The 22,400-nt window shown below is 35.9% G+C and overlaps 1 protein-coding gene across 1 annotated transcript in view; it reads right to left on the reverse strand.

The window, feature by feature from the left end:
* LOC105833570 (tRNA dimethylallyltransferase) overlaps positions 1–20,221 on the reverse strand; it is an 81,299-nt gene extending 61,078 nt beyond the window's left edge. Inside the window, exon 1 of the mRNA XM_012675406.3 lies at positions 20,081–20,221. Within this exon, the coding sequence (XP_012530860.2) occupies positions 20,081–20,221 (141 nt within the window). The remainder of the gene's footprint in view (positions 1–20,080) is intronic.
* Positions 20,222–22,400: the final 2,179 nt, after the last annotated feature.

Consider the following 22,400-nt stretch of genomic DNA (forward strand, 5'->3'; position numbering starts at 1 on the left):
ATTCAAGTTTTTCGGGCAAAATAATTGTTTAAAAAATGTTATAATTAATTATAACGCCCGAACTTTATAGAAACCTGTTGTACGCGTCCCAAACTATATGAGAATTACGTTAAAATAAATAGATCTGTCGATATTCGATGAGCACTTGACGTGTAGCCTTAAAAATTCAAGTTTTTCGGGCAAAATAATTGTTTAAAAAATGTTATAATTAATTATAACGCCCAAACTTTATAGAAACATGTTGTACGCGTCCCAAACTATATGAGAATTACGTTAGAATAAATAGACCTGTCGATATTCGATGAGCACTTGACGTGTAGCCTTAAAAATTCAAGTTTTTCGGGCAAAATAATTGTTTAAAAAATGTTTTAATTAATTATAACACCCAAACTTTATAGAAACATGTTGTACGCGTCCCACACTATATGAGAATTACGTTAAAATAAATAGATCTGTCGATATTCGATGAGCACTTGACGTGTAGCCTTAAAAATTCAAATTTTTCAGGCAAAATAATTGTTTAAAAAATGTTATAATTAATTATAACGCCCGAACTTTATAGAAACATGTTGTACGCGTCCCAAACTATATGAGAATTACGTTAAAATAAATAGATCTGTCGATATTCAATGAGCACTTGACGTGTAGCCTTAAAAATTCAAGTTTTTCGGGCAAAATAATTGTTTAAAAAATGTTATAATTAATTATAACGCCCGAACTTTATAGAAACCTGTTGTACGCGTCCCAAACTATATGAGAATTACGTTAAAATAAATAGATCTGTCGATATTCGATGAGCACTTGACGTGTAGCCTTAAAAATTCAAGTTTTTCGGGCAAAATAATTGTTTAAAAAATGTTATAATTAATTATAACGCCCAAACTTTATAGAAACATGTTGTACGCGTCCCAAACTATATGAGAATTACGTTAAAATAAATAGATCTGTCGATATTCGATGAGCACTTGACGTGTAGCCTTAAAAATTCAAGTTTTTCGGGCAAAATAATTGTTTAAAAAATGTTTTAATTAATTATATCACCTAAACTTTATAGAAACATATTGTACGCGTCCCGAACTATACGAGAATTATGTTAAAATAAACAGATCTGTCGATATTCGATGAGCACTTGACGTGTAGCCTTAAAAATTCAAGTTTTTCGGGCAAAATAATTGTTTAAAAAATGTTTTAATTAATTATAACACCCAAACTTTATAGAAACATGTTGTACGCGTCCCACACTATATGAGAATTACGTTAAAATAAATAGATCTGTCGATATTCGATGAGCACTTGACGTGTAGCCTTAAAAATTCAAGTTTTTCAGGCAAAATAATTGTTTAAAAAATGTTATAATTAATTATAACGCCCGAACTTTATAGAAACCTGTTGTACGCGTCCCAAACTATATGAGAATTACGTTAAAATAAATAGATCTGTCGATATTCGATGAGCACTTGACGTGTAGCCTTAAAAATTCAAGTTTTTCGGGCAAAATAATTGTTTAAAAAATGTTATAATTAATTATAACGCCCAAACTTTATAGAAACATGTTGTACGCGTCCCAAACTATATGAGAATTACGTTAAAATAAATAGATCTGTCGATATTCGATGAGCACTTGACGTGTAGCCTTAAAAATTCAAGTTTTTCGGGCAAAATAATTGTTTAAAAAATGTTATAATTAATTATAACGCCCGAACTTTATAGAAACATGTTGTACGCGTCCCAAACTATATGAGAATTACGTTAGAATAAATAGACCTGTCGATATTCGATGAGCACTTGACGTGTAGCCTTAAAAATTCAAGTTTTTCGGGCAAAATAATTGTTTAAAAAATGTTCTAATTAATTATATCACCTGAACTTTATAGAAACATATTGTACGCGTCCCGAACTATATGAGAATTACGTTAAAATAAATAGATCTGTCGATATTCGATTAGCACTTGACGTGTAGCCTTAGAAATTCAAGTTTTTCGGGCAAAATAATTGTTTAAAAAATGTTCTAATTAATTATATCACCTGAACTTTATAGAAACATATTGTACGCGTCCCGAACTATATGAGAATTACGTTAAAATAAATAGATCTGTCGATATTCCATTAGCACTTGACGTGTAGCCTTAGAAATTCAAGTTTTTCAAGCAAAATAATTGTTTAAAAAATGTTTTAATTAATTATATCAGCTGAACTTTATAGAAACATATTGTACGCGTCCCGAACTATATGAGAATTACGTTAAAATAAATAAATCTGATGATATTCAATTAGCTCTTCACGTCCAGCCTTCAAAATTCAAGTTTTCCGGGCAAAATAATTTTTTAAAAAATGTTTTTATTAATTATAACACCATAACTTTTGTAAAAACTATTGTACGCGTCCGTATCTATATGGAAACTACGTTAAAAAAAACAGAACTATCAATATTCAACCAGTATCTCATGTCTAGACCTATAAATATAAGTTTCCCATCTAGATAGTTGTTGAAAAATACTTTTAAAATTTTTAAATTAATTAATTTTGTCTATCTGAAATGCCAGTTACACCAATTCCACGTGCGCAGACGTTAACGCATATATACGTATGTTTTGTAACAAAAAATTATTTTTTCATTAATTTAATCATCAGAACTATTGATAGAACGTCTCTAAATGATAGGACTCTATAGATTTAGTCTTCTCTGTGGTCGTATATTCGAAAGACGGTGAGATGGTATTATGTGATTTTGGAAGTTAGCATCTCATTTATAAAATTTTAATTAAAATAGATAATTCAACCAAACTATTGTTGATACCTATCAAGAACTGTAGAACTATGCTGGAGGCAAGTAATTCTGCAGTATTTTTATGAGATGCTAAACTTTGAGATGCTAACTTCACACACGTTTAATCGGCATCGCGGAAAAGCGACAACAATACTTCGAGAGATGCGAGTATCGATGCCATGCCCTTTTTTAGAAAGGATAAAAAAAAACAGAAGCGGAAAGATTTTTTCACACAGCGCGTATTACACCTTTCCGCTAAAGCAGTGTAATTAAATGCACAGTTACAAAGATAATAAAAAAGTAATTATCAGTAATAAATTCTATAATCCAAATTCAAGAATTGCTGTCGGGATTTTTTCAGTCGAACGTTTTTTTCAATTTGCATTTACAAGCGAATTTATAAGTAGACATTTATAAGTGATGTAGGAACAGATATACATGTAAGTCCGAGGTCATGAGGGATGATTCAAGATGGTCCTCACGCAAAGGAAAGTAATATGCTTCTCGACAATAAAGTGAAAGAAGTATAAAGCGTGAAAAAAACTAGATCTTTAATGATAGTTACTCAAAATGGTAACGTATATGAACACAATTTAAAGTTGCATGAAATTTATATATATAAATTTATATATTATATATATATTATATAAATTTTTTATATTTTTATTAAATCTAAAGTTTTTACGGGGTTTTATAATTAGTCACGTTAAAACACTAAAAGATTATGTTTATTATAAATTTAATAAATGTTTTAAACTTCCTTGTTTTAAAATAAAGTAAAAATAAATTCTTATAAATTCTTCTCTTCATTTTTCTGTGATAAGAATCTTTAAATTTTATATAAGTTTTGACAATAAATCTCATACTTTAGATATAATCCGTTTTCTTGGATAAAGATTATAACACTTTCCTATTTTTTAATCTCATTATTTAATATCCTACATTTTTTTTCTACTCATCAATAATATTTAGATTCATCCTTAAAAGAAACTGATTTTTTTCTATCAATAATCTTGAATTAATGTCATATTCTACGCGCTTTCTTACAGTAATACATTACACGCATCAAATTAAAGAAAACGTTTTATGTAAAACTACAACGTAAATTTTACAACAAATTTATTATGTTAAACAAGCCTTCCTTTTATTGTGATACGCGCTAAATTTATATCGTGTCACGGTGTTGAAACGCACTTCAACCATGCAGCCAACAAAGATTGAGAGACAAGTGTCTAACCTTCGTTCCACTTCGCTCACCAGCATGAATGAGCTTCGATCAGAAAGTACATCGTTTCCATAGCAATAAAACGTCAAAAAGGAGTATAGCGTGCAAAATATTAGCGAAATTCTCGGAGACAGTAACCGGCTATCGATTGAACAGCTGCTACTTCAAACTCATTAAGTCTCTTTGAAAGTGTCGAACGCAAAAACCGGAAGATTTTAGAGGTTTAGAAGTGCTAGTGAAATCGATTATTAATTAACGACGACTCAACGAAGGATTTAATTATAGCTAATTCAAAAACTAATACACCACTAGCTAATAATAAACACGTTTTAAACTCTGTGTGTATGCGCGCGCGCGCGCAGGCAAATAAAGAGAAAATAAAAGTAAAATTTTAGAATTAAAAAAAATATAGAGGCATTCGACATCCTAAAAATTAAGAGCAAAGACAAAGAAATGAATTAATAAAAATGATGAAAATAAATTAACAAAATTTCGAAGGCGTATCCATCGCCTATGCGACTTCGGCATTTGCTAACACAATTGATAAACAATTAGTGGATTCTTTCTCACCGACATTCCTACATTTCCGCGAAGATGTGTATCAGTGCTTTGGCATTGATGTATATCCGCCTTCCTTAATTCAAGAAGAGCCCAGGTACGTATGAAATACGTGCCTGGACATTCAATAATGTCTTCAATCACTTTTCTACTTCGTTAATCGCACGGTTACCAAACGAGGTTCCACCGGTACTTCGTGATTCGCTTATTTAATGGCGAATGGAGGGAACAGCTGTAGAATTCGTGTAACGCTCGAAGTAGAAATAAAGTCAGACACGTGCTATATAACAGGTTCTATCTCGCAATCAACCCTCGCACACAACCAATATTCCGTTGGTTCCCCTAAATTACCTGACTAAATGACGCCGACGACGTTCTTTTTTTCCGTTTATTCAAATTATTGATTGAGTCGATTACATCGGTTCTTAACGTTTAGAAATCTGTACAATTATCGGCCGATTGTATCTATCGTTTTGTGATCCAAGGGAGACAACTGTACGTGCGTATCAACATTATCTTGTCAATGACGTAAGCTATTTGAAATTTAAAGCTGCAAGTGGCAATTGTACCAAGGCAATTTAAATCGCTCCGGAGACCAATAACTATCATTATCGCGCGCGTAGGGAAATTCACAACTTTTATGGTTAAATTAACGCACGGTTGTCGTGTAGATATCGATCAACCTGGTAAAATACCAACTAAATTTTTTATAGGCGTGAAATCGAAAAGCAATTGAGTCAACGAATCATCGAATGGAAATGAAATCTCTTAAGAATAGCGATCAACGTGCCTGGCAATCCGTTAGATGCGCGATGCGCCAGATGAAACAGGTTTCCAAGGTTTTAGCGTACGTCCGAGATATCTTGAATGGCTACGTTCGCAATCTTCATTAACTTTCATTCATCAGGCACTTGTCAAACGAATTGTTTTATGTCTATAGTAGATTGAAGAGTCGAGTGTTGATGTGTCGACAAACAATCGGGGCAAAGATTTTCAAATAATAACTCACAATTCACACAAACAATTAATTTATCAATAGAAATAAGTTAAAACGAACTGCACGCCAGTTATGTGTTGATTTTTACTTGATATCTTGAAAAAATAAAAAGATTAAATAATGTAAATGTATGAAGAAATAAAAGCATAATATGCAAGCCAGAATAAACTTAATTATCTATGGTGGAGAAATTTTCGAGAATATTTCTTCTTCTTTCTCCTCTTTTAAATAGAAATTCCTAATTAAGTTAATAACAGGTTCCAAATTAATTTAATAATATTAAATCAAGATAATAATTTTTGACCTGTCAAATAAAGATTTCGAAATAGTTCGTCCAGTCGAAAAATATCATTTGCTAATCGGTTTATTTATTACGTAATCAAGAATATGCTGCAAATGAAAATGCCAATCGCTTACTCTACATTTTGTCGCACCATAATTCGCATACCATTTCGAAAATGATTTCAAACAGATATGTTCGCCGCAATTTGCACACGAATTAGCACCGTTCGTTTTTGCCAAACTTGTTACTTTTATTTTAATACATCTGGAAACGGAGTTCTCTTACATTCGAGGTTCTCTCAGCGAGAAGAAGAAAGTGACAGATCTTAAATAATACATGGACAAGATATTAGCAAAGTTCAATGGTAGAAACCAGACGATGAATACTGCTTTCCATTATTGAAATTAACATCGGATAGAATTTCTTCCGTGGGTACTCATTTTGAAAAATCTAAGACAATGTATGTATATTAATCCGTATTTTAATTTTTAAAGGCTTTTACCGCTTTTACCGCTTTTAAAAAGCAGTTTTCTCTATATTTTTTTCACGGTTTTAAAGATGAAAATTGACACGCTATAAAGTTGTGCAAAACAGACAAGTTTCGATATTTAAAAAAAAAATCGACATCTCGAATATTGAAGCTTGCGAGGATCGTAAGTTCAGGTTCTATAATTTCGCACAAGTTCAATCACGGAGCTATTACGTTAATTAAGAATACTGTCGAAGCCGCAGAAGAATTAATCAATAGCAGAGTAGGCCGAAGTAGAGTAGGCGACGACAAGATTTAAAGAAGCAGAGAGACATCATTTGTCTTTCTCGTTCTTGTTCGTAACCAGTTCGTCAGCAGGTAAGTGGCATTCCACGACGTTGGCGTTGGCGGAAGTCGCGGGCGCTCTAGACGGATCTAATTCGAGACGTCAGAAATAGACGGGAGAAGGAACGAAGCGGAACCCGAAGAGAGGGCGGTGTGCGAACGTTTCCTAGACTCAAGGTCGCCGAGGCTAAGGAGCCAGGGGGCAGAGGAAACCACGTCGGCCAATCGAATAAACGGAGCGCTTCTAACGGTGCTTCGATGCGGGAGGAAGTGCGCGAACTGGGTATCCCACGTCATGATTTATCGATAACGCGGGCTCAAGGAGGCTCTCGCTCGGCAATTATCGAAGTCGCGGGCAAATCGCAGGGCAATTATGCGAGATTTACTGATCGGGGTGTAAGTTATGCAAGCCTCGAGACCGAGCCTCCGAGAAAACTTCGACCGAGCTTTCCAAGGGAAAATCGAAGCTGTGAAGAATCGAAAAATGAGCGGTATGAATCAAGTAGGTTAATGAATTAATTGAATAACGTCATCGTGCTTGTGCGATAATTTTTTGAAGCTTATGTACATTATTAATAAAAAGAAAAGTAAAGAAAAATAAGAATTGCCTCATTCGAGTAACTATTTGACTGCTGGATTCGACATCGTTAAATTTTCGTTAATGATACAAGCATTCCTCAATGTCAGAACAGTCGAATTTGTCGTTTCCTGAAGTGGGTTTTTTTCCAAAAGAAAACAGGCTACGATCTATCGGATCTTATCGGTAGTGTGGCACACTTGAAAAATTCTAGCCAAGATGATTCGGGGAGGAGGTTATCACGTGGGTTTTACCATGTTGAATATTTAATTGATAGAAAGGGCAGATAGGTCGCGTATAGCGGCAACGTTGCCGTCGTCGCGACACTAGAATCGCTTAGGCGAATCCGTCCGAAATCGCATAAGCATGTGCGGCACGGCACGCGAAACCTCCTCGCAGGATGCGAAGACCGGTCAATGCCACGATACGTTGACTTCCTGAAGCAAGCACGTGGACAAATGGAAACTTCAAATTCGCCTTGGGCAATTGTATTAAATATATACGTTAGTAACACCTCTTTAATATTCATCGACGATCTGACTTCGAAAGACATTTTCGACATTTCAAATTAATACTTTAGCATACAGGTAAGGCGTACCATATTCGATTTCTTGTCGCAACTAGCAATTTGTAATCGTTTCATAACGAACTCGCTTAGATTATCAGCGAGATAACATATTTCCTTATCATTTTCTTATCATTACTTCTTCAACTAATGTTAGAAAAATAATTACGTTTCTTGAAGCGAATAAAAATACTGAAAGATGTCTGCTTTTAATGGCGAAAAAACTACAGCAATCAGATCGTATGAAGTGTTCGATAGCAACAGCTAGACGTAAAAAATTCACGTCTAATGTTGTTTTTTGCACGAATAAGAAATCTATAATAGTCGCGTAGATCTATTGTAAAAACGTCTAATTGAGAGAGATACCAAAGCATAACATTAACTCCAGGAGTATCAGGTACATAAAAAATTTAGAATTAAAATGATTTGTTTTTTTCAGAAATGTTAGAATTGCTACTGAATAAGTCACAGGCATAGTCGGGTAATATGAATAAAGTAATTTGAATAAAATTCGCGGTACATATAGACCGTAAGCGATTTATTCACACAATTATCTATAATTATTCGAAAATGTCTCGCATAAAACATAGAAAGAAAAAGGAGGAAAAGTCCTTCTTCTTTCTCCTAAAGTGCAGCCAAGGAATCTTAAGCGGCGTTCATATGCAAATGGCCGCGTGCACTTAAGGGTCTCCAAGTTCGTTCGAATCGTGCCGTAAAAATCCTCGGACAGATGCAAGATTTCTCTTTGTCGGCTCAGTTTTCACGACAGCTACTGCCCATCGAGCCGCTGACGTTGAGTCGAAGTCAATGAAGTTCAGGTTGGGCGAATGTCGGCAATAATGAATCGTAAGTCCGTGACTATACGAGCACCCGCGACTTTAAAAAAAATTAAATAATGCCAATGATTAGGCAAACGCGCGACACACGCCTGAGCAATTTTTCTTGTCGCACAGGAATTCCTTGCAAATAGAAATCTTTGATTGAAGCTTGATTAGCGAATTTAAAAAGAATTATACGATATTGCAAATACATTAGATTCAAGTTTTAAATTATTTACAAATTGTAAAATAAAATAAGATACTTGAATAATATCTGCAAAGTTCAAGCATTACGCAACTTTTTTGTAGAAAATATAAAATTAATATTTTTTGTAAAATATAATAAATATTTTAGCACGGAGATATCCAGACGTTTGATAAATAATTCAATTTAACTAATGAATTCTTCCATTAATTTTAATTCAATCATTCTTTTTAAATTGTAAAAAATAGTATTTATAAAATATTAAAAAATTAAAATTATTTTTTAAATAGTACAAATTTATAATAATTATTTTTACAATTTGTTAAAAATTTAATAAAATGTTAATTAATTACAAACAGTTAATTTGGAAGATATTAAATATAAATATTGTAAAGGATGCGATAGTTTGCTTTATTTTTAAGAAAAATAAGCATAAAAATAAAAAATAATTTTATGATATTAATATTTATATCAATTCCTTTATAATTTAAGGCTTAAAAATTACAAAAACATACTTATTAAGTTAAATAATCAATATATAATCAATATAAAAAAAATAAATAATAATATATAATTATATTTAATTATTCAACCATACGCGGGATTCGCAATTGGATTACGGAGTAACCAGTGGGTTTTGAGGCTACGAAAGTATGCAATTTGGCGGTCTTAAGGATAAGTATCATTCAAGTAGATTAATCTGAAGGTACGAGAACAAGCCCGAACTTGTAGGAAGCAGATGCCGGCTCTTGAAGTATTCCGAAAGGACCGTATCGCTTTGGGGTACCTGTACGAAAACTGGTCCGGTGAAGCGAAATGGCGCATACAAACGATCTCGTCTCCGCTCTCTCCCGAAGAGATGGACCGTTCTCCCTCTTTCTCTCTTTCTCTGCTTTCATACCTCTCTCTGTCTCTCTCTCTCTCTCTCTCTCTCTCCATTTCTCTCCCCGTCGCCTTCTCTTTCCTTGCCGCGCTCTCATCTCTCGATCGGATCGTCCGTCTTCGTTCGACCGCCATCGCAAAACAGCGTCGGCCGTGTTCTCGACTCAAGAGTTTCTCACGTCATCCTCTTATCAAGTTCAGAAACCGGTCCTCCCTCTTTCCCTCCTCGTTGTCACGCGTGATTACGCGCAAATCATCGACCGCGTAGGCGAAAGATGCCGATCTACTACCTCCGGTCTTTCTTCCCTCCCGGTCTTTAAAATACTTTTTCGTCCGCAATTTTTGTAATCCTCGGTGATAAAGATAAAAGTGATTTAAGTAATATTCGAATGTCTTTTTAAAAATCGTGTTCCTCACGTGTTATTTTTCAGTTGTCGCGAACGCATCTCAAATTTCAGAAAATTTATTAAAATGCCAATCTTTTAAACATTTTATAAAAGACAGAGGATGTCGCGCGCGCGCGCGCAGTGAAGTTAAAGAGAAAGTGCGACGTAAGAGCAAAGATACTATAATCAAGACCGAAATTTAATTTTAATTTTTCACACTTTGTAAAACCAATTGTAAGTCTCGCACCAATCGCCAAGTATAATAGACACTTTCACCGAATAGATACTTTCAATAAATTTCGATAAACGGGGGCGGCTGACAGATAATTCTGAAAGCAGCTACACCAACCGCTCGACGAAAGATCATACAATAGCAATAAACTTTCGGTCTTAGCTGGCGCGAGCCAGCTTAAAAGCGTACCACTTTCCTCTCGGATCTCTCTAGTTATCTCTATCTAAGAGTGTCTCGCGTGGCGTGTCGCAGCGGCGGGTGTGCAATAAATTGCGGCGAGCCGTGTTTAAGGGGTAGCACTCTTGCAAACGAGACGGATTAAGGAGACGGAACACTCGAGATCGGCACGGGGAGAGGTGTCATTACCGGTCGTACCTCGATTTCACGCGAGTATAAGCTTAACACAGAATTACGAGAGGCGAGACGTGAATAGCCGTCTCCGCACGAGTGCGCGCGTCATCCTAAGAAAACCGCAAGACTGGCCGCGTTAATACCACGACGTGTTGGACCCCGCGCAAATCCCCGGGTCCGCGTGTCTCACCGCGTCCGCTTGGCATTTATGATAATTAGTAGGAGACTACGACGCTAATGCACTAACTCGCCCGTGCACATGCTCCGCGCGCCCGCAAGAACGCACGTGCAGCAGAGCCCGAGAGGGGGGGGAGGCTTGTTCCTCCGCAGCCTTTATTCGCGCTGCTACTTAACCAGTCGCAGTTGTCGCTCGTAATTACTATACGCGATGTAATGGGTTTTTATGCGCTCGTGCCTCCTAGATTCTGTCATGTTTCGTACTGTATGCTATTCATTGCGAAGTATTCAAATTTTAGTCTAACATATTTAATATCGACGACATGATCCTCCAGAGTGATCTGATTAACATTAATAACTGATTCTGATAAAAATTAGGGAAGAATTTCTCTCTTCCTTCAACTACAATTTAGTGACATTTAGCAAAGAATTAATTAAATCGATATATCATAGCGTATTACGCAAGTTTTGACATTACCGACCGCAACGATGAGCAACAGCATCGCCGGGTGATGAAGTAATAATTAAGGAACAAGTATGAAGGATAACGAGTGTCTGACCCCCTTGTTTCTCATCCTGTTAAACTGGACGCGTTGTTTGTAATTCTTCTGTTTAACGATTTTATAATAATCAATCGCTCGTAGCTATATTAATTATACGCGGGAGAAAACTGATTGCTGTACGTAATACATAAATTGAAAAAGAAATTGATAAAAGGATACTGATCGTTCGACCGTTTCTTCAACCTGAAAAAATACGTGGCGACTGCGCGCCAATTGATCGAATTAATTAAGTTTTATAAGTTGAACAACGTAGCGATTTATCGATGGTCCTATTCACGGAGCAACTCCTTGATTTTTTTTTTCCCAATAAAACCGGTAACGCGACGTCTCGTTATCGAAAAGGTTACGCTCAATAGACAAGATATGAACCTGCTCTCTCGCATCTTTAAGAAACAAAATGCATATCTTTTCCATGAAACTCGTTCCCGCCTGAAGAAATAAATTAAAGTGTGAGATATTTTTTTTCAATTCGATTTAATTAATAATTATTTTATTTTTAAAAAATTATAATTTTATTGCTCGAGAAAGTTGTACGACAGAGAGTTGTACATATGTAATAACATCAATAATTTTAAGTTTCAAGATATTGACGTCTTCTCAATCATAATTAAACATAAATAAACGTAAAGTTATTTTAATATTACATAAAATACATTTTTACGTGTACATGTTTATTTTGTTATGAAATTATATACACGCATATAAATCTCAACGCTAATTGAATCCGTTATTAGTTATCATAATGATCAATTTTTAAGTTTAAAAGACTTTATAAATTTAAATTAAACTTGCTCTCTCTCTCTCTCTCTTCCTTTTTCAAATTTTCTAATTGATTCACTTGTTCCGTATTGATTTTTCTGGTTACTCGCAATTCGCATTATATCTTTGAAAATCGTTATGCCACAAAAATTATTACTGTTTAACAAAAAAATTTATCCGCACAACAGGAATGTTTAACAACAAATTACTTTGAATTCGCCTTTTACTCACCCTTAAATAAATCTGGTTAGACTTGTACATTTCCACGAAGATCGTAAATACTAAGAGGAAGGAATCTTCCTAAAGTCTACTGATTCGTTAGGCTTTCACCTGCTACCTTGGAGAAGTAACCTTGGTACACAAATTACGCAAACATTCGTAAGAAAAACGATTATCAGGTATGTGCCACCATTTATCATTAATTTACTATAATAAATATCATTCATGAGTAATCAACGACGACGATTCCTCGGTAGATCGCGGAAATTATCGCGACGTTAGAATTCAAGGTAATAAATCGAGATCTCGTTTCTGCTTCAGCATCTTGTTCCAGTAATCGTACGCACGATATTCACGTCGCAAATACTATCATGTATAATCCTGCTACAACATATCTACAAAGAAACATTCTTACGCTACAAGTACTGTTTATATACCATTGATATCCGTAGGAATTACACTATTCGGGAAAAGTACGAGCCCAAGTACGCTAAATCGAGCAATGTTTATGGAACATTCGCTTCTTTTGCGCTAATCATCGGAAATGAAAATATATCTTCAGAGATATATTAGAATTAATTGAGACTGCTAATACGAAGACGTGTGTATCGATATATACGAAAGAAACGACTGATCGGATAAATTTACCAGTCTTATCTTATTTCGTTATCTCTCACGATTAATATCTTTTCGAATCTGATCGCTTAATAAACGTTCTAAGAGCGCATAAATTTTTTAGAGTATTAACATTAATTAAATGATAAGATCAGATCTCTCGTGGCAATTTCATTACGTGCCAGCATTCGCTGCTATAATTTTCACACTTTAGAAACATCATAAAATAATGCTATTACTTTATAAATCGTAAAATACCTTATTGGAATTTTTTAAGACGAGTAAATATGTTGAGTTGCTGCCACAGTGTAATTATTACGGACATGATTCAATTTGTAGCTCGCGCGACCGATGAATTACTTACGAATTGAAGCAGTTTTAGTTTGAAAAATGTCTGACGTTTGAGGTTGACGACCTGCGAAACCAATGTGTATTTCTGTCATTAACGCTCGCCTACGTACATGACCGGCAAAAATCTCGTCAAAATCTGATGGAACAAACTTCGCATTACATAAATATTGTTTCTAGATACGGCTAGACACGTTTGTTATCATTTCATTAAATAATGGCACATGTACGTAGTTATATATTTTTCCTGCGAACACAATTCTTTAAACAAACATAAATAATAATGGAAATAATAAGAAAGACAATTTGTATTTCTTACAATTTAAATTTTTAAATTAATTTTTCTTAATAATTATTAATATACAATTTTTTTTATTAAAAAAATGGAAAATATTCTCAAAAGTATAAATGAATAGATGATAATATAAAAATAAAGTATAAAAATAGAGATAAATATTATTTTATTTAATATTCAAAAATTTTATTTTAATTCGAGATTTAATTTTAATACAATCAAAATTTTATGATTGCATTATTTAAGATGTTTTAAAATATAACAATAAGTAACAGTGTTCAATACAATATTCAAGTAATATTTAATATTTAATTATAATATTGTGTGTGTAAAGAAAATTTCAAACTAACACATCAAATTTCTTATCTTTATTCTAGAATAAAGATTCGATTTCTTATCTTTATTCTAGAAATAAAACATCATATCACTTGGCGCCAAAGGGTACTTACACAAATCATACAAATTTCAACATCATATTCCAAGGGGAATTACATAATGCAACGAGAGCGAATGCAGCAACTTAATCACGGAAGTATGACAAATTATTCTCAGCATTCCTAATCACAGAAGAGATGACACATCAATGAGTCGTACACAGTTTGAATTAATGCCACATGAATTGCATTGCAAAAAAATATATAATACATACACACATAATAATAATTCGCAAAATTAACAGCATTTATTAGATTACGCTTCTATACTCACGTTACCACAATTAATACAATTAAAGTAAAAAATATATACTTAAGTACATCAATATTAACGATACTTGATTACTTCGATAAATTGTAGAAAGTTTTAGTGATTAAAACTAAGATTAATCAGATGAGCTCATTGCTAGTCCTAAACAACCTAAAAATAAAGTTACTTTTTCCCTTTTGATTTGTGAAAAAATGTTTGTACAACAGGATAATTTAAGATGTTTTATCGGATAAATATTCAAACTTATTAATTTTGAGATTATAAACAGAAAAAATAAAACTGTCGCGTTGTCACGTAAATCTGGAATAATTTATGTACGCACAGGATTTTTGGATACTGAAGATAATTTACAATCAGCTGTAACATAATTTGTAAACTGAGATATCAGTAGATTAACATGCAAAATCTATTCGTACTACCAGTTAGCTCTCTTGCTGACGATTTACGTGAATGGAGGTTTCATAATTATTCCTAGTATTTTTAAACCTCTAAGAAGTTTACCGACGGCAAATGGTACATTCTTGAACGTATCACGCACATAATGCATAATTAATAAAATAAAGAGAAACATCCTCAGAAACTGGAATTGGAAAGCTTTATAAAAAGGATCTTTAGAAAAAGGAACTAAAGAAATTTACCGCGTATATCCATTTAAACAATTGACCTGATTTGATTGGCACAGTTTCAAACGAGACTTGAAACAGGATTATCAATAATCAACTTTAGAATGCAATCTCGAACAGCTGCCACTTCTAAATTAATGCACTTCTCCAGTACAATCGTAAATAAAGTTGAAATCAATACCCTTGCGCGGAACTACAAAAAATGCGCAAAAAAAAAAATCGTGAGCTGGTCACGATCCTTTAATATTACACGTCAAATGATGTTAATGTTGATTGGCAATTACATCACTCCAGCGTTCCACAGAGCTAAATACATTCATTAATCGTTCGTAATTGTTACACGATTTCATTCGACATCTTGATAAAGGCTTGCACTTGCAGCCCAGCGCCGTATAATAAAACAACGGGGCTGCGAGCATCCCAAGGCACCCACGTCGACGAAAGAGCCCCGTAAATCTCGCGTCATCGCGTCGCCGTGGATTTAAAACCGGTTGGAGCCCCGCTACATAACCAGCCATAGCTCGCGAGTTTTACCGTGATTTTCGTCCGTCATAATGCATACCGTCGCGGCTATCGAAGTGCATTCTATTGCGCTGATTATTAGATCTCCGTGCACGCAATTATTGTCAAGGGCGATTTTCGCGAAAAAGAAGCGCTGCCATTTCTTCCGAAATTTGAACTTGTCTTCAATTCAGTGTTTCCCCATAATAAGAATGCTGTTTATTTTAATTAAGATATAATTTTAATTAAACGTACAAATTTGCAATATTATAACATTGCAAATATTCTTCAATATTATAATTTTCATTTTATGTAAAATAATTTTATCGCTGCTGCTGTATTCAAATAATTAATACATATAACAGATAGACGTCATTACGTACACTAATTGTGGACATTTCACTTACACAACATTAATTTAAAATACTTTGAATAAAATAAATGAGAAGATTGCAAGATAAAGGTAAATCTCTCATTTCTAATTAATAATTACACGGGGATCTTTCGCAATCAGATTTGTGCAATAATGAAAGTTAACATCCTAATGGCAAATTCTATTGCTCTAATCGCGTGGATGATTAAAACGAAAGTTTCCATGCGTGGCACGCAGCCGGTTCGCCGGAGACGGTGAATACCACTTTGAATTCAAGGACCGAGGTGCGCTGCTTGCCTTCCGCGGATCGCGGCGCCGCGGATAAAGCATCAACGCGAATTTCAACTATCGCGGCGTTCGAGCTGTCCGCCGTATCGCGGGGATTAACGGCGGGATATCCGTGAGAATGTTACGTTACTTTTTTAACGCCCGATGTTATTCTTACCCGCCTCGTCGAGCGCCCGGAATAAAATCCCCGAGCATTTCGCGCGCCGTGCGAGAAAACGACCTCTGTATATCACGATACGGTGCTCGTCGTACGCGCGCCCCGGAGTTTTCATCCGCGATCGCGGATCCTCCCGTCGAAGCGACGGACGACGGAGCGCGGGACGGATCCCCGCCGTTAAATTCGTAATCGCGCGCGATTACCCTCTCGGCCGCGCGCATTTCGTTACACAGAATTACAAACTAATTATACTTTCATGCCGCTTTCATGCCGCCCGGACGCCAACGTACTCCCCCGGCGTGTTTCTCTGATGAAAGGTCACGCCTAAACGGTCACTTTCTCAAACCGTGTATCAAGTGTGCCGGTTGTAGCCTACATAACTCGCAGTTACATATCGACGTGTGTAACGCATACGTGCGTACGTCTATGTGGTAAGAGAAAAATCGCGTGTATCGGCATTGCCAAAAGGAACGAGAGCGTTCGTGCGCAAAATGAGAGATAATTACGTGTTTCCATATGTAATTATAGCTCGTAATTAATCTTGTACACGACCGCGGTACAAAATTAGTTACGCGATTATCACATAATCCTAGTCCCGAGACTTGCTACTTTATATTTAAATTAGAATATCTCGGGCCACACGTGTTATCTCTTTAAGAATAATTTATTTCCATGTGTGATTTTTAAACGAGGACGTTCGTTTAACGTCGCAAACCTTGCGGGGTTTTCTCTTTCCCGCGTGCCACACAATTTTATATTGTCACCTTACTCTTTGATGGTTTTCAGAATAATAAAATTGTAAGATGAGCTCCAGAAAAATCTCGTGAAATTCTTATGAAATGCGAAGAGCTTTTGCGGTTTCTCACTCGTTCATAAAAAAATATAGCGAATCACCTTAATGGATACTCATAAAAGATTCCCTCGCAATGATCCAGCGGAATTTCGGCGCGCCTTCTTAATGGTATTGAAATTCTACGCTGAATATTTTAAAAATTAATTTTGTATATTATTAAACGACGACGCTGACTAGTTGACTTCCGTCTGGCTAGTTTTTGGCCAATTGAATTTCTTGAGACGTTCGGATATTTATTTATTAAACATGTCATACACGAAAAAGAAATAAATATATTAATATGCTAATCAAACGAATCGATTCTTCTTTAAATGTTATTTACAACCACGCTTAAGAGACCACGAAATTCGATTTTTCAAAAATTTAAAGGACTCGAGGAAAAAACCTAATTAGATTATTTTTATTATACTTTTGATCTAAGTAAGTTTTAAAATCTTCCCCAACCAGCATGGCTCTGGACCGTTCAGCTGATATTTCTGAGCTGAGCTCAGAGATTATAATTAAATCTTTTATTCGCTGAATGGTCCAACAACGCCGGACCTTTAACATCAGGCGGATGTTTCAATCAATTTGGAACAGTCCAACTTTTTCCCCCCGAGCAGAAACTCGAATGAATATCTTTCTAGTGAAGAAATGTACTGTCTGGCGCGGGCGAACCCAGGCTTAAGCGAAGAGTAAGAGCACCTCCGTGCGACGTCTGGTCTTGCGAGATATGTCCCTGGAGGATTCACTTGTCGGGCGAGGATGAACAATCCCGGTACTGATCGCGGTCCCCGCTGAGCGAGGCTGGGCCGTTTGATGTTCGGCGCGAATTCGTGAGGAATAGGAGGGGGGGGGGGAGGATAGGGGAAGAAGACGGAAATTCGCGGATATCTCTCTTTTTTTTCTTCTTCTTCTCTCCGGCACGTGCGTGTGCGTGGGCGTCGCGCCGTGACCGCCAGGGAGCACGTGATTTATGCACGCGAGTGAAGTCACGCGTGGCCGCGAGCGGAAAACGAAATTGGAGCCGCCGATACGCCCCGTGTGAAAAAGCTACCGAAATAAACCGCCGGCTAGACTCTAAGGGGAATGGAGCTTCCGCGTATATATACCGCGGGTAGAGACCGAGATTCCCGCGACGGGATAGACGATGATCTCAAAATGATATCACCGCGGGATTTAAGAATTGAAGTTAATAGCGGAGATTTTTCGAAGATTCAACTTTTCGTATATTATGATAAACTTCGAAACGGTTTCCGCGCTCACGTGCGCATTCTCATATGAATAATTCTATCTGCGATCTCCCGGTCTCAGTGGAAGAAACTGACTTCGGAACTCTTTTGAAACGGTTAGGTGCCAAGCGTGAGAACCAAAGAAGGAATGTTAACACTCCCCGATGGAAAGAGGAGTCCTGAACAGAAAAAAAAAAACAAAAAACAAAAAGAGTAGAGAAAGTGAATTTGTTTGAAACGAGAAGAGCACGAGAGAAGGGCTGACCTCTGACCATTTCGACAGAAGCGTCACGATAAATATTAATTCGCCGGAAGTACGTTCGACCGGAAGTAAACGGGTTTCACCGGGCTCGCCGGCGGAAGGACGGAATTCGATTTGCATTACGCCACGATCATCGCACCGTAGCTGATCCTCGTGTCAAGGCCGCCGCGCGATTAGATTACCGGACGCGTCTGCGACGTGCGCGACAATTAAACCGGCTAATTTATGGGCCACTAGCGTGTGTAGAGTAGACCGGTGACTCGCAGAAAGGGAGAGGAGAGAAAGAGGGGGAAAGAAGGAGGGAGAGAAAAAAAGAAAAATTTGGTGTTGATGGAATCGTAGACGTGAGCGATAACAATGACACCCGGGTATACGGCGGCGATAATAATAACAACATATCGTCTGGCATCGTTATGAGATTGATAGACGTTATAATCATCCTAGGGAAATGCAAACACTGCTTAGGAGCGTTCTCACACGCAACGCCTTATCATCGCTGTGTCATCGCTTTACATAGCACCGTCACTGACGTCAAGACACGATTTGTATTCGCAACGGAGAAAGAGAGAGAGAAAGCGCGAGGAAGAAGCGCGCTGTTTTCTCTCGCACGCTGAATCGCTTTTGGGCCGGAGCGTCTCATCGCGGGCAAATTTTAGGCTTGGTCTACGGGACAACTGGAGTAAGCATGGAATAAAAAGTAAGAGTTAGGTAATTTCCTTCCGCGCTGTGACTGACCGAGCGTTAGAGAAAAGCAGGAGTAGGAGTAAGACAAAATGAAAATGATTTGTTTCGCTTACGCCCTTACACCGGCTCTCTTACGCTGGATTGACCCCTAGTCTTACTTCTTACCAGTTATTGTAGACCAGGCCGTTATACGGGTGGACAGATTTTCGCTTTCGAGCGCGTAAACATTTCGCGATTTCGATAACAAAAAAAACAAATAATGTTTTAGAGAAAGCGCGAGCAGGATTTTATCGTTATCGGCGGAAATGCCGTCAATCGGTTCAGATCCACGACTTCATTTGTACAAACGGTAGCGAAAATACAATTTCGCAACGATGCAACGACGTTATCAAAGTTCCTCGGAACACTGCACGTTCATTGACGTCAATCCACGAGACCCCCCGCGGGAACAACGTTGTTCCTTTTTCCATCACGATTACCGCGCGCGCGCGCGCGCGCGCGCTGCTCGTTCCTACAAAAATGCACCTCCGCCACGCGGTCTCGCACGCGATTACGTTCAATTGAGGGATATCTCCCGTCCCCGTTTCACCCGTGCGATCCGGCGCGCATTGTTCGAATCGATATTTCCCGGAACGGGGGTGGGGAAAGCGATCCCGTCTTACTTCCGTCTCCCGCGATCGGGTCTCGTCGCGGACGGTAAACAAATTTGAAAGTCGCACTCCTCGCGGCTAACCTAACCTCGTCGCCGTGTCGCCGCGCCGTGGTGCAGACGCGACGCGACGCTCACCTGCATGCTGTCAGCCGAGACGATCTCCCCGGCGAAGCGGCGCGCCAGCTCGATGCCCAGCCGCGACTTTCCGCATCCGGTGGCACCCAGGATCACCAGAATTGGCACACGCGACATCGCGACCTCGCCACGGTCGACCATCGTCAGCGCGGTACTGAGCGCATGCGTCGCGTTCCGAGCGCGAGCGCCGCGCGCGCCCGCCAGAGGAACGGCGGAACGCGGACCGCGCGCTAGATTTCAAAACGCTCGGGAAGCAAGACAGAGGCTGCCTTGAATATCTCTCGTCTCACGCTGCGAGTCATTCCGGAAATTTATAACTTTAAGTTTGAAATTTTAGATACGCATACTTGTGTGTATAATTCAAATGTAGTCTCGTGCCTCATTTAGAATTTTGCATATTAAATTACAATTATAATAATGTTAAAATAGTTATAGAACTTTTTTTTACTTAAAATTGTTTCAAAGTGTTTTAAAATGTCGAATTGAAGATTTTTGTATTAAAAATATATCTGTATTATGTCTTCAAAATAACTTCCTGATCTAAAAGAGACCGGGGCTTTTGAAACATTTTAAAAAATTATTTAAAAAACATTTTTTGACACGTAGATAATAAATAGAATATAAATTGCAAAAGCATTTTTTAATAGTTGCATGGTAGTAAAAAATTTTTTTAATTAATGGCATTATTAATTTGTATTGATAAAAAATATAAGAAAATTATATTTGTAAAAACTAATTCTATATGTGAGATAAATTATTACAGTTACTAGGTTTAATTGTTGCAAATTAAATTTTTATAAATAGAGATTAGAGAAAAATATAGATAACATATAATTATAAATAAATTCTATTAAATGTATACATTAAAATAATTTACATTAATAAAATAAACTTAAATTTACACATTTTCTATTTATCCGCTTTTTCACAAATTACGATACAAAAATAATATTACACTAAAAACATTGGACTACTATTACATTACTTTTTCTTAGTCTTTGGAATAAGCAAACAGCTGTAACAACATATCCCATCATAATCAGCTTGTCATTATATATTCAGATACTTTAATCATTGATTAAACATATGTTCCAAGATATCAAACAAACTAAAAGTTATTTTAAAGTAAAAATTTTAAAAAAATAATGTAACAACGTGAACCAATAATAACCAATTTCAGTTTCCTCTAATTAAAAAATTCATAAAATCAGAAAGTATTAAAACATAATAAACTAATATGAGGTAATGCTATTTAAAATGTCAAAAATTTTTCAAATTTTTGTAAATTGTTTTTGAATTGCAAAAATTATCTTGAAAATTAATCAAGTATCAAAATATAATTAAAAACAAAGTAACTTCAAACATATCAATTGCAATAAATCACGATGTAATAATTTTTTCCTTCCATTATTATGAAATATACGCGCGCACGTGTCTGCATTATAATATACAGAGATTAAGTTTTAACAGAGTTTATTAACAGAGTTACGTAAGTATTAAATCATTTGATAAACGAATTTGATTTATTAAGTAATTATTTTTTTTTAACAAATAAATTTTATTCTAATAGTGTCATTATGACATAAAGCTAATACAAAATGCAAGATTTTAATTGATAATAAATATTTTTAAGACAGTATTACATTGTTATATCACCCGCATTAACATACATTACAGTCGCAACATGAATAGTTATAAAATAGTTGTAAATAATTATATATGTCAAAGTACCTCGTAAAAGATAACATCTATCGTTTCTTTTTTTCAGAAAGCTTTGAATACGTTTTTAAGATGTTTTTTCTTAATAAATTCTTAAGAATATCTTTAAAAAATGTCATTAAGAATTTTTTAATACTTATATTACTAGTATTGTATCTTATATAATTGTCATCATTCGTTAATTATCATAAAGAGATAACAACGCAATTTATTATTAGACGATAAAAGATTGAATTTATTTTAACTATTTAAGAGTATTTTGTATGAGAAATATTTAATAATTAGATGAAATATATTCTACAAAATCTCAATGTGTATGTATGCGAAAAGTTTCTAAAACTTTTTGATGCCCAGTTTCTCTAACTGTATTGAAATAATAAGTCTAAAGTTTACGTAAACTTTTTACATCTCTCAAATTATTCATACATAACTCTTCATAATGGACACGTTATGATGACGCAACGATTTCTACAAATAGCGTCTATTCGTGACGTAATAAACTGTTAAATTTCGTGAGGCGTTCAGAAATGCAAGTGATATTGACAAAATAAAACCAAGATCTGCAGGAGAAATATTATCGATATGTTGAATAATATATGAA

Source organism: Monomorium pharaonis, chromosome 6, assembly GCF_013373865.1.
Source record: "Monomorium pharaonis isolate MP-MQ-018 chromosome 6, ASM1337386v2, whole genome shotgun sequence".
NCBI classification, from domain to species: domain Eukaryota; kingdom Metazoa; phylum Arthropoda; class Insecta; order Hymenoptera; family Formicidae; genus Monomorium; species Monomorium pharaonis.